Source organism: Mauremys mutica, chromosome 11 (assembly GCF_020497125.1).
Source record: "Mauremys mutica isolate MM-2020 ecotype Southern chromosome 11, ASM2049712v1, whole genome shotgun sequence".
In the NCBI taxonomy this organism is placed as follows: domain Eukaryota; kingdom Metazoa; phylum Chordata; order Testudines; family Geoemydidae; genus Mauremys; species Mauremys mutica.
Window position 1 is genome coordinate 76,660,694 of NC_059082.1, and position 13,177 is coordinate 76,673,870.

General features: G+C 44.8%; 1 protein-coding gene across 26 annotated transcripts in view; it reads left to right on the top strand.

Moving 5' to 3' along the window:
* Window positions 1–13,177, top strand: part of SDK1 (sidekick cell adhesion molecule 1) — a 664,468-nt gene that overhangs the window by 630,555 nt on the left and 20,736 nt on the right. For all 26 annotated transcript variants that reach the window (XM_044979056.1, XM_044979053.1, XM_044979052.1 and 23 more), the window contains 3 exons: window positions 1,141–1,266; window positions 9,255–9,419; window positions 11,875–12,012. In XM_044979056.1, coding sequence (XP_044834991.1) covers window positions 1,141–1,266; window positions 9,255–9,419; window positions 11,875–12,012 — 429 coding nt within the window. The remainder of the gene's footprint in view (window positions 1–1,140; window positions 1,267–9,254; window positions 9,420–11,874; window positions 12,013–13,177) is intronic.

A 13,177-nucleotide genomic window follows, 5' to 3' on the forward strand; every position in this document is an offset into this window, starting at 1 on the left:
CATGATTTAGTGGGTTCATAACATTCCATGAAAAACGTTTTTCCTTTTTTATGAAATCCAAAAAAAATGACTGCAAAAACCTGTGCAAATAAATTGAAAGACAAACCAACCAGCCAAGGGAATTCAAAGCTGTGCCTTGACAGCATGGTCCTGATTCGGATTGCACTGATCACACTCCTGATCCAGACCTGGATTACGTTTCCTGGCTGTAAAACTGGTGAGAGTTCAGAAACGTTCCCTCGTGTCTTTATGTTTTGGCTTACACACATAAATATACTCACCATGCAAAGAGTGGGGAACAGCAGGCTTAACTTCAGACTCCCTGACTCGTTGGTTTGTGCACCAAGATTTTTTGTTGATAAACAGATGATTCATTTTAATCATTGCAGTTTGCAGCAAGAAAAATTAGAGGTCTTACAATGATCGCTGGCTGACTGGTAGTCCTTAAAGCATCTGTGCAGTATTCATGCACGATTCTATTTTGTGTCTCCCTGCCCTCTTAATCAAACAGAAGCTACCCTCCACCTCTCTCATTGCACCCTTCCCTTGTGATCTCATCTTTTGGAGGTGCTATATGATCATAAATAGCTCTCCTATAATGTGTGTGCAACAGTTATAATGTTCTTGAAATATCTTCTGTACCATGTAAATGCGATGGTGATACATGATGCTGCAGTTTAACTCATCCTGATGCCCACATCATAGGCATTATAACTACTAGTCTAGTTGGATGTGCTAATGACATGGTATTGACTGACTGAACAGGCAGCATGTCTATGCTGCTGATCTCTGAGTTTCCGGGGATGATGCTGGGCTGACTCTGTAGGCAGGAATACCAGTGATAATATGCAGATGTTTGCAAAGATGTAAGTGGTGAAAGTAACAGGTTGGGGTTTTTTTTTCGTTTTTTGTCTGCTTAGTTGATGTGAGTACCTCTGTAAAACCCAGCAACTGATATATAAATCTGTGGTGCTCGAACCAGGGAAGATTTGAGCCAGCACCCCATTAAACTGGTTTACCCTGTGTATATGTTTAGCTTCTGTGAGTGGTTTTTATGTGCATATTTCTGAAGATGTTAAAAGTATAATGTGATCACTTCTCACACCCCCTGATGTTTGCTATTCTGGTGTCATCCCTTAGGGTCTCCTGGTTCCCCTCAAGAAATTCTGGCTACAAAATCTGCTTCTGGGCTGACTCTGCAGTGGACTGAGGGCGATTCAGGGGACAAACCCACAACTGGCTACATCATAGAGGCACGGCCATCAGGTAGGAGAAACTACTGCTGAGAAAAACAAAATCCGTAAAATGTGGACAGGATTTGGTGGTGGGAACTTGTCCACACCATAGTCCTAGCCACCATGTAATAGTTTGGAAGAATTTATTTGTCCAGGAAGCAGAGTGATGGGACCTTTTAAAGAAAGATAAGAAAGACACAGCTTTTCTTTTCTAAATGTCCCCCCCAAATAGTTTCTATTTTTGCCTTCTGTAAACATATTACTATGTTAATTGTCATATTTCCTCCTGCTTGGAAATAGTCACAGAAAATTGCCATGAGTACTGTGCCATTTTTCCTCAGATGTCACCAATAAAGCTGCCAGTTAAGGAACTAATGTTATTCATAATTTAAAATAATGTACATGTATGCAGCCCATTTAATGCAGAAGAATCCTCAAGCACTTTGCAAACTGTATGTTTGAGGAGAAGGGTTAGAAGGGACCTCAGGAGGTCATCTAGTCCAAAACCCTGCTCAAAGCAGGACCAATCCCCAGACAGATTTTTACCCTAGTTCCTTAAATGGCCCCCTCAAGGATTGAACTCATAACCCTGCGTTTAGCCAGCTAGTGCTCAAATTATTGAGCTATCACTCCCCCCTCACAGATCCACCACTGAAATACACCTCTTCTGGGCAGAATGCAACAGCTATCCTGTATCAGTAAGAAAACATGGCTTTTTGCAGAGGGCATAAAGCATAACATCTCCAATTCATTCTACAGAAGGAATGCGATCAAGACAACAAAGTTATTATTTCATGGGATCTTTATTGACTATGGGTACATCTGCACTTGGAGCTGGGGGTGTGATTCCCAGCTCAAGGAGACATCCCTAGAACATGCTAGCCCTAAAGTTAGAACGTAGCCACAACAGCACGACAGGCTAGCCTCCCCAGATACATGTCTAGGGTCTCTGACAGGCATGTACTAGCCATCCCTGTACTCACACTGATGTGGCTACATTTTGTTTTTAGTGCACTAACTCAATGAGAGCTCACGTGGGTATGTCTCCTCAAGCCCCAAATTCCAAGTTTAGACACACCATATAAGGGGTCAAAGCCTCATTTTTGTATCTGCTCTGACAGATGGCACCTTCAGCAGTGTCATCATTTTAACTAATGCTGGACGTTAATTCAGACCTGTGCCAGAGGGAGGAGTGCCGCCAACTGAATTCCACTAAGGTTTTTCGTTGGCACTCTCCCGGTACTGATTAGCTGTTTTCTTGAAATACCTCCCTCGTTACCCTTGTATCAAGACTTCAAATCCCAGCTCTCTCACCTCCCCAGATCATTCAAGGCAAAGGAGCTGTCAGACTTATCCCGGACTCCGGGCTTCTCTGAAGAGACCTTCCCTAGGTCTTTCTTAGTCCCTGGTTTACCGCTATCTAAGGGAGCAGACCCACTCTTATCGGAAGCCTCATCCCCAGATTGCCATCATCAGATATTCAGTCACTTGACCCAACAACTGGCCCAAGCCCAAACTCATCAGCTAGGACCAGACAAGGCACAGGTGGGGCTAAGTCCAAAACCCTTAAAAGGACCCATCTTGTAACACTCAGACAAAACAGTCATTGAAGCTTGTTAGCCCACGTTTACCAGTCCAGACAAATGGCGCTCAATAAAACAAGACTATTTGAGAGTGAGGCCTACATCACACGTACCTATCACCTACTAGCAAGAAAATGTTAAGTGCTGTGCTGAACAAACAAGCCTACCTAAACTATAGGAGATCCATTAGCTTCAACCTTTCTTTAAGATACCGTGGTGAAGCCACTGTCACTCACATCTCGCTGAAGGTGGGAAACCCCGAGCTCTAATGTGTTCAGAAGGAGCATTTCCATGTAGCAGATAACACCGCAGTGCAATGGCTACACCACAACTCCCTCGCATTGCCGTGCGTGACTGATCATTTAAGTGAACGTTTTACGCGCACTGCCTAGGTATTCATAGAACGCTGTTGCTTTGTGTGGAGAGAATGGTCCTTCCACGGCAGGCCTGAGCCACATTAACTCATCCTGGCCTCACTAGACTGAGCCTGCAAACAAACAGGGGAGAGGTCTCCTAGTGCTCCTGCTCTCAGGACCTGACTGTTAAACCATTTAATTCCTCCTCAGATTATTTTAATCCTATTCATGCTGCTGTAGCACATGAACTGGCCATTTGTGCGCTAGATTCCTGTTCTTAGTTCTGGTTGAAGCTGTAGAGAGCGTGAAATGTGATCCAAGTGAGGAGAGGGACTAATTGCAATGTTTGCTTATTTCGTGCAGGCTTCAGCTTCCTTTAAATATCTCATTCTTCCTCATCTCTGCATGCAGGAATTTGCCATTTGAATTTAGAGCTCAGCAAAAGAAGGGGGCTAATTCCCACTGCCAGTGCTGGTCATTTCAGAAAAACATCTTTTTTTAATATAATGCAAAGAAGCTGTTCCTGCCGTCTGGGTTGTTACTGAGCAATGAAATGCAGGTTGGAGAGACTTTTTGTTTTTGTTTTTAAACAGTCGCTGTTTCAGAGAAGAGCAGTTGACATGTGCCATTCACATACAAAGCAAGAAAGGGGAGGTCTCCGTCTTTCTGTGGCCAAGAACAGAAACATCTAATAGGCAAATAAAAAGCTTTAGCATGATGTCAGTATTTAAACACCGTACCATTACCTTAGGGCTTCGGATCTCAGGTGTCCTCTATTATAGGCCTCATTACCCAAAACATTAACTGCTGTATCATCTCATTTTTCCTGCTGTAGCTCTGTGCCAGAGCTGCCTTCCACCAGGGAAGGAGGGTGGCTCAGTGTAATAAATGTTGGCCTCTGCTCTGAGTTGCCACTTCGTCAGGTTGTTCTTTGCTCTGTTTCGAAGAGGTCCTTCTGTCCTGCTGCTTTTTCTTTTTATATACACAGGTAAGGGTATTTAACCTGCCTCTCTGCTGTTCCCCTGGATCTGTGTCAGGTGACCAGCCTGCCTACCTCCTCCACATCTAGCATATCATTCAGACACTGGCACAGAACAGACAAAGCAACGGTTTTTCAGAGATGTCAGGGCAAGTGGGAGAATGTTCAGAAAAACAGAGGTCTCTCCCATCCTGCCTCCATTCTGTGGCAGGAGAAATAGATTCCAGCTCAGTTCCTCCTGCATTAAAGTAAATGTCACTAGGAAGTCTCTGGCACTCTCGCAGTAATCACCTAGGCTTCGACTAGGCCACTTGTGTAATGTGGATCAGATCATGCCCTCTTCTTTTACGTGCAGAGAACAGGTAGAGAACAGCAAACCTGTCCAAATGGCCCTAATTTTACCACAGGGAAGAGAGTGGAGTTAAGTGGCTTTATCTGCGTTCTGCAGCACTGTGGCATCCCATGTGCTTCCCCTCCATGTGGCTGGAGACCTGTGGCTGGTGAGGAGAGAGGTATGGCCTGGGGAGCACCACTTTGCATAGAGTTGTCCCCCTCCAAGCCCACAGCTTTCCTCATGGATGATGTTGCAGACTCTGCCCCCCCCCCCACACACACATCAGTGGCCTCCCACAAGGGGGGATTTCTGCATGGTTCCTCAGGGACCCATGCTGCCGCAGATATGTGGAGGGAATGGTACAGAGGCACTGTGCCTGAATGCCTTAATGCCTATGTTGGCCTGCTGCAGATGCCCTGAGATCTGTGGGATTTCCTTGCAGATCATAGAATATATCTCCAGGGTAGGCAGGCCATGGATCTGCCTGCTTTGTGGGACAGACACCCCATGCCCAGGACAGGATGATGCAAAGTTTCCTGGTGCTGACCTGGTTTTTCCCTGTAGGAGGGCATGGCTTAACCCTATAGTAGGAAAATGCATTTAAATATGCTTCCAGTTATCATGGTTTCTAACATGGGTCAAATAAGGCCCAAATAGCCATACCACCTATATTTAGGACATAGACAAATCAGGCAAATATTGTATTTTGTCCTCAAAATTACTCTCCCGAGAGGGCAGACATTTTCAGGAAGAACCGTTCTACTCAGCGTGGGGGTTTTCCCTCCCCTAAATGGCTGAGGCACTTAGTTTCCTGGAGCCCTGAGGACTGATCTCTCTCTAGCTCTTCTCTGGTCTCTTGGGTAATGTTTCTTTTTTTTCCAGTTTCTATTTATTTTTAAACAACTAAGTAAATTCTGTGTTTAACGTGGACACAAACCAGCAAAATTCAGTAAATTCAAAGTGAAGGGTGCAGCTGCATCTCTGGCTCCTGCCATGGGGCCTTTCATTTGCTCCTGCTCCCGAACTGTGTGCAGTGACAGTTTGTCAGCCTTCCCTTTCCATTCTTGTCCTTTTGTTAATTGGCATCATAACCCAAACCTTTCCCTTTACTCAAGAAATTAACATTTTAATCTTGTCACCGATGAACACTGACCAAGTACTGGAGGCCCCAATGATCAGGAGCGTCTATTCTTGTAAATCTCCTGACGTATGATTACTAGTAAGTTTTACAACACAGCTCTCCGATTACCCAAAGAGAGAAACGCTAGTGCTTCAGAAATGAATAATTGACAGGTTTCCATCTAGCCCCAGCTCCAGCATGGCTGTCATTTGTCACCTCGCCTGTCTTATAAGAACCAGAAGCCTCTGTTACTGACTGACAGTTTTATGCAGCACAGATACCCTGATTAATTGTCCATGATATCAAGCTTTCATGTTGGTGTGGTGTCTGTTCGAACACCTGCAGTGCACAACGTTGCTCACCGCTTCAGAGGAATAAATTGTGTGCGTAGCCCAGGCTCAACATGGTGATAGGTAGGAGTGGTTAGTGTCTTCTAGAGTGATTAGAGCCTTCTCGCCACACACAGGCGCATGCCTCTCAACTCTGATGGAGAAATCGGAGCTGGAAGATAGAGATCAGATTCTTGTGTCAGCAGGAAATGAGGCTGGGCCTTGATGCGGTGTAGCATTTATAAAAACAGGAAGCAAAAAAAGATTTATTTTTCAAAGGAACTCTCCCTTTTGTGTCATATATTTACCCCTCCTATCAGATTCCGCGTACCCAGTGAAAGGTAATATGAACTGAAGGAACGGGCAGATGTTATTAAGGCAAAAGCAATTGAGAGCGATATGACTGCATCCCCATTGCCAGCTGTGCTGAATCTCACAGTACGTTAAACAGGAATTGAGTGACACCGGCTAGACTTGCATCTGTTTTGGGGGCGGTGTTAGTCAGTGGTGCAAACTTTGCTTCTCTCACTGGTTTCTCTGCACTGATACACTGTTGAGATATTAGTTTTCGGCATGCAAATCTTTCCTCACCGTGACCTGTGTGGGAAATGTTGTGTACAGTATGCTAATGATTTTCCACTTACTACAGAAGCCAATCTCCCCCCGCCCACTTAGGTGTCTCACTAATGAATTCTCTCGCAGATGAGCTGCTGACATTGGATAGCAAAGTTTGCCATCAAAATAAGATGTCTTTTTAGCCTGACTGTGCTGTCCATCTACAGGCAGACCCAAGTATTCCTGCCAGGAACAGGACAAAGTCTTGTTGGCCGGGTCTTAGTCTTGCAAATCCAAAGGACTGGATTGTGCCTGGTGTGTGCATGTGTTGTGCAATGGAGAGGGAACAAGGAGCCTTCCTCCACCTCCCTGCCTGCAGTGCATGGGTCAGCCAACTGCAGTCCTTCCTAGCATTGTGTAGTTCTGTATGGGCTGGTTTCCTATTGGGCACAATCTGGCCCAAACCAAGGGTAGTTGGATTCTGGGTTCCATTTCACACAAGTCCCCAAAGTTTGGAGTGGGGGTTGTGAGGTAAATGGCTCCATTTTGGCCCAGCTTCAGGAGGCAGGCCCCTTAGGATTGGAGCTAAAGGTGAGCCAAACGTGGTGGCGGTCAGAGCAACTGGAATTCCTCTGTTAAAGTGGTTCTCTGAAGAAACACCCACCAGCAAACTTCCATGGATAACCTGATATAAACTACAGCTACGTCTTCTCTCCGACACCCTCTCCAGCATAGCCCCGGGGCAGGACAGAGGCAGAAATGCCACCATCAGTCCTCAGGGGATAATTTCCCCTTGGATGCAGGCTGTACTCGGAGGTTGACTTTACAGCTCCCTGCAGCAGCTTTGCTGAATTTAGCACACTGTCTATACAAATGATTTCATGGACTATTTTAAGAACAACAGAGAGAGAGTGGTAGGTTTGTTTCTGTTGAAATTAGTGTTGGAAAAATCGTTATTTATTCTGTTGTTTTTTTTCCACCCCCTAAGCAATTTGTGGTGCAAATGAATTGCTTTTAAACTAAATCACAGTGGGCTGAAATTCTGTATCAATATTTACAAATGTGTTTATGGAAACTCACTCAGTTCTAGCAATTATGGCAATATTTTATAGAATCAGATGCAGGATATAGTGTCAGTGATTGCAGCAAACACTCTTTGAAAATGTATCCACACTCCACCCACTTCAAGTAAAAAACATTCCAACCATTTATATTACATTGTTAGCTTTGCATGGTGAAAATAATCTAGCTTTACACTGCCCTATATATGGGAAGTCAATATTTTATCTTCTGTTTTACACACATTGTAAAAAATGTAATTCATAACAATGGTACATTATGATAACTTCATTAAACTCTGAAAATGCTGGTGAATAATGTATTGGTCTGAATTTTAAACATGACAGAAAAATTACCTATTTGTTAGTATTTCTCAGATGTGGACAGAATAGTAAAATGTTCAACCTCCTTGTTCAGTCCGCTTGGGACTGCCAATCATCTTGATCAGAACAGATGCAGTTTGTAGGACATGCAGCGCATTACAAATTAGTATTTACTTATGGCAAAATTAAAACATTCACATGGAAGTGCACCTACAGCATAAATCATTCAGTTCTGCCCATTATTTCGTGTTGCAAAGGAATAGGCTAAGGGCCAAATTCTGCTTTCACTTACACTGGAGTAACTCCGGAATAACTACAATGACTTCTGTGGACTTGTGCTAGGGTAAATCTAGAGTAAGTGAGAACAGATTCCGCTCCTGACATTGCAGCACTAGAACATGATACCAATGATAATGCTGCTGGCTTTTACTTTACTATTATACTGGTGGCAACTCTAGTCAGAAGAAATCATGGACATGATAGACTCTCAGTGCAGAGGGCTTTCTTTCAGTGCAAGCATCTCGTACACTGTATTTGTGCAGACTTTGTCTTTCTATTTTTATATTGTCATTAAGACATACTGGGGGGAAATGGAAATTAATTACCAAAAATGTTAAAATAAAATTAATAGTCATTGGGCCAGGTCCTTGAAGCCATGCCAGTTTACATCAGCTGAGGATCTGGCCCATTGTCCTCAGCACTGTAGCTTGGATGCTCCTGTGGCAATAAGCACTACTCCCATACACACAAATGGTGCCTATATTTCATCAGTGGGAAGTCAATGAAAGCAGTACGTTTGCCGGTCATCTCTGGAAAATAGGCCACTTAGCCTGACGTTAGGGTCCCAAGTTCAAAATTGTTGGCCAGAGTTTTTAATCACAGTTGTAATTTTTTATCCTACCACTCTCAGTGACCATCTTGTTGAAAATGACATCTTTTCATTGTGCTTCAAGCAGATATGAGACTATGACCTATGTAATAGGAAAACAATGTCATACACGTGCTGGATGGTTATCAATATAAATATTAATCTGGCTATTGAATATCTTGATTATCTAATTGTGCACATCTGGGGTATAGAACAGGGAGGATTTCGTCACACTCCAAGTTCTGTCTGTAAGTTTCACCCATGTGAAGGTTTCATGTTTGGATCCTGACATAATGTAAAAGCAGTCACAACCTAGAATGACTGTGACTCAATAGCCTACCACATTGGTTTGATTTATTTGCTGCGTTGGACAGCAGTAGTTTAGGTAGGCATGGAAATTGCCTTATGTTGAAACACATGATTAATAGCAACTCATTTCCACAGAACAGGAGAAAGAGTGCACAGTAATAACGCTAATGATGCTCTTTTTTTGCATGTGTGCTGCTTTCCTAGATGAAGGACTGTGGGATACGTTTGTGAAGGACATCCCCCGCAGTGCTACCTCCTACACAGTCGGTCTGGACAAGCTAAAACAGGGGGTGAGCTATGAATTCCGAGTGGTTGCAATAAATGAGTTTGGCTATGGAGAACCAAGCATCCCATCTGCAGCAGTATCAGGTAATCATGCATTCTGTATTATACTTTCCCCACTAGACTTCCTTTGTGAGGAAAGAGGAGAGAGAAAACCAGAGCCAACAGTTAAAATAAAGCACCGAGGCCCTGCTTAAAAAACTGTGCTATGTTCCTTTATGCCATGAAACCCCACTGAAATCATACTAAAACCAGAATGAGGCAATGATGAATCAGATACTGATTTTTTTGTTCAAAAACAGGTGCCTACCGCTTTAATATTTGGTGAAGAAACTTCCCCAGGAATTTGCATGTAAATTAGCATGTATTGCAACATGACTATACAGTTTGTGATTTGTTTGCTTTTTCCCTCTCCTCAATTACCTTTCTGTTTCTTCTCTTCACCTGGGTCCATTCCCTCCCCAGTCTCCTGGGGTAGATATTTCTGCAGCTGGAGTTTGGTGGCCTGTTGCTGAAGCAGGAGAAACTGCCCTGGTTAAGGCCTTGCACAGGTGTCTTCTTACCCTTGCTTCCTCCCTCCAAGATGCTTTTAGGCAAACTGTTAAAACGGCTTTGTGATTCAAAATTCCTATGGGCCCGGCAGTGCCAGTATCTGAAGCAGGACTTATCTCTTTGCTCCTGGGGTAAAGAACACAAATACCCCTCAACAGTTGCACGGCAGAAAGGGGAAGTAAATGGTCCTATTGCTGTTGCTGTTGTGTTCATTCTCTTCTTTGTCCCTGTGCAACTAACCACTTAGCCCCTAAGAACGACTCTGGATTTCCGCGTGAGCTGTCTCATTGCATTCCTCTCTAAGCGCCAGGGAGAAGGGGAACCCACTTCACATACTAGAGTGTTTCTCCATTCTGTAGTTTCACACAAAATCTAAAGGGATGTTCTGCAGTTGGAATCATGTCAGCCCCGCCTTCCTCTCTTCCCATTAGCAGTTGTTTCCTCAAAGGAACTCAGAGTTTCCCATTTGTCTGTTCTCCACTTGAGCAGAACTATTTAGTTCACTTTCTTTTGATGCTCTAAAGTTTTTCAGGCTACAATTTGAGATAGAAAGAAGTTTCTATTGAGATTCCCAGGCTTAAAAGCTGTAAAGCATTACAGGCTAGCACAGCTGGATGGTCCATTCAGCCCCCAGCCTGGTCTGCACCACTCGCCTTTTTGGCTTCATTGGTCTGTGCTGGCCTCCCAGCAGAGGGGAGATGGTGACCGCTTTTCACTGCTACAGAATTCCCAGTGTCCTGGGATGAATCAGGCCCCCCACATCATAAGGCTCATAACACGGCTGAGTTTAGAGCCAGGGAATCTGAGCAGTAAAGTGCTCTTCACAGCCGTAGGAAAGCTAGGAGAGGCGTGCGGCTCAGTGGCTTGGGTTCAACTATGGCTTTGGTCCCAAGTGAAATAGGGGCTAGTCTACACTTACCAGCCGGGTCGACGCGGTGAGTTCGACTTCTCGGAGTTCGAACTATCGCGTCTAATCTGGACGCGATAGTTCGAACTCCGGAAGCGCCGGGGTCGACTTCGGTACTCCACCACTGCAAAAGGCGGTGGCGGAGTCGACCTTGGAGCCGCGGACTTCGATTCCGCGGCGTCTGGAAGGGTGAGTAGTTCGAACTAGGGTACTTCGAATTCAGCTACGCTATTCACGTAGCTGAACTTGCGTACCCTAGTTCGACCCCCGCTCTTAGTGTAGACCTGCCCTAGGTCTCCTGGAATCAACCATTCGAGCAGGTATTTCTCTGTCTCGCCAAGTGCAATGTAGTTATGCACAATTGATGATCTATGCCCTAGTAGGAATGCTGCCCCTCATGGCTGAGATACCCTGAAAAAGGGGATGACTGGAAAGGAATAATAATAGTAGCAGTTACCATTTTTAACCAAGGATCTCAAAGCACTTTATAAAGAAGAGTAAATGTCATTTACCTATTTTGCAGCTGGGGAAACTGAGGCACAGGTGGAGTTAAGATGGGCCACATCGAATGTGTGGGTCGGAATAAAACCCGACTCTCTGAATAGCCAGGGTGCTGCTGGTCAGGATGGTTGAAACTGACAGCGGGTGAGGGGTAGAGCTAGAACAAGAGGGATGTTGAGAGCTTGGGTTGAGGTGCATTGGCACTGGAGAGTGCTTGGACGTTCCCCACAGGCACCATCTGCATCTCTTGCGAGTGCTATTGGGTGATGTTCTGGGAAGGCCCAATCCTCCAGGTGAAGTGACATTTGTGGTGAGTCAGCAGGGCTCTTTTTGGATCCAGGACTGGAGTATCAGAGGCCCGGGAGACCTGGGCACTTTGAAATCGCTATGGGGGAGAAATAGGCACAGCACCTTCCTCTGGCACTAATCCAACCTCTTAGCCACGCCCTATCCTGAGAACTAACAGGGGTACAGATCTCAATGGGAAAAAGGCAGGGAGATGCTAACGGGGCGTAGGGGAGGGATGTGTAGGAATTGTTATTAGGTGGAAGGGTCCTAAACCTTTGTTTATTCTCTCTGTAGCCCAACTGGAAACCCCTTTCTACGAAGAGTGGTGGTTCCTGCTAGTGATGGCTCTGTCTAGTCTCATCCTCATCCTGTTAGTGGTGTTCGCATTGGTCCTGCATGGCCAGAGCAGGAAATACAAGAACTGCAGCACAGGTGAGATAGTGGCTCCATTTCAGTCCCTCCCATGCCACGGATATTCTTTTTCCATTTGAACCAGTGACTCTGGCAGCATGAAATCTCTCGCTCTATGTGTTTCTTTGGGTGGAGCAACCAATCAGATCTCTTTGATCTCTAATCTGGGAGAACTGGCTTGTGCTTTTCCATGGGTACACCCCGTATACATATTTGGGTGGAGGGATGTATTTACAAAGCGTGGCTGGAGCTGGGAGTAGATAATATCCCATTGATGATAAATGGTGTATGTGGGTACCCCGTGTCTCACCTCTGTTCGTTAGTGCTATGGTTGTCATGGCAGTGGGGTCTCATGGCTAACCTGAATTGCTGGACTTTACGGCACTATAGTATAATCTGAGCCCCAAGCCTCTTAATTTGTCTTTCCCACAGAAAACAGGAACAGCTGGTCCATCACTAGGAATGTTTAAATATTCCCCTTTCAAATCCCAGATCTCTGGTTGTGGAGCTTTCAAAATCATTTTTGCCTTTTCCCCCATTAGTAACCTGAGTTCTGGCAATGTTATTTGTGTGCATGTTTCTCCGTAACCCAGGAGTGAACTATGTTAATTCTCTGGTGCCAATCAGACTAATCAACAGGAGTGGGCAGTGGAAGTCCCAGCTCTCCTGATGCAGAGGGGTTAATAGAATACAGGGATATGGAAAGAACCTCCCACTTCCCCTGGCAGTGTTCAGTGGTTCAGCCCAAAGAAAGATTTATTTTTTCTGTATAAATTCACTTCTAACAAGTGTTAGTAAATCAGATTTTATCTCTGTGGGATTTAAAATGTATGAATGCCATGGCATTTTACCAAGCTAATACTATTACAGATTCCTATGCATGGCACATAGAAAATCTCTCATCTTCCTACTTGTGCTCTACATTTGGAGGACAGACATGAAAAAACAGTTCTGACCTGCACCTTCTGATATGCGTGTTCCCACTGGGCCTTAATGTAACATTGTAATTGAAGCTGAAGATAAAATACCTGTCTGCAGCAGACTGGCAATATGACACCAGCCTTTCTGCCCAAGACACCAGCAGAGCTCAGACCTGTGGAATTACACGCTATGAGCATAGGAAAAAATCTCTTGCTGTGTCTTCCTCTCTTCTTCTCCCCCCCTCCCGCCCCCCGTCTTTTGTCTT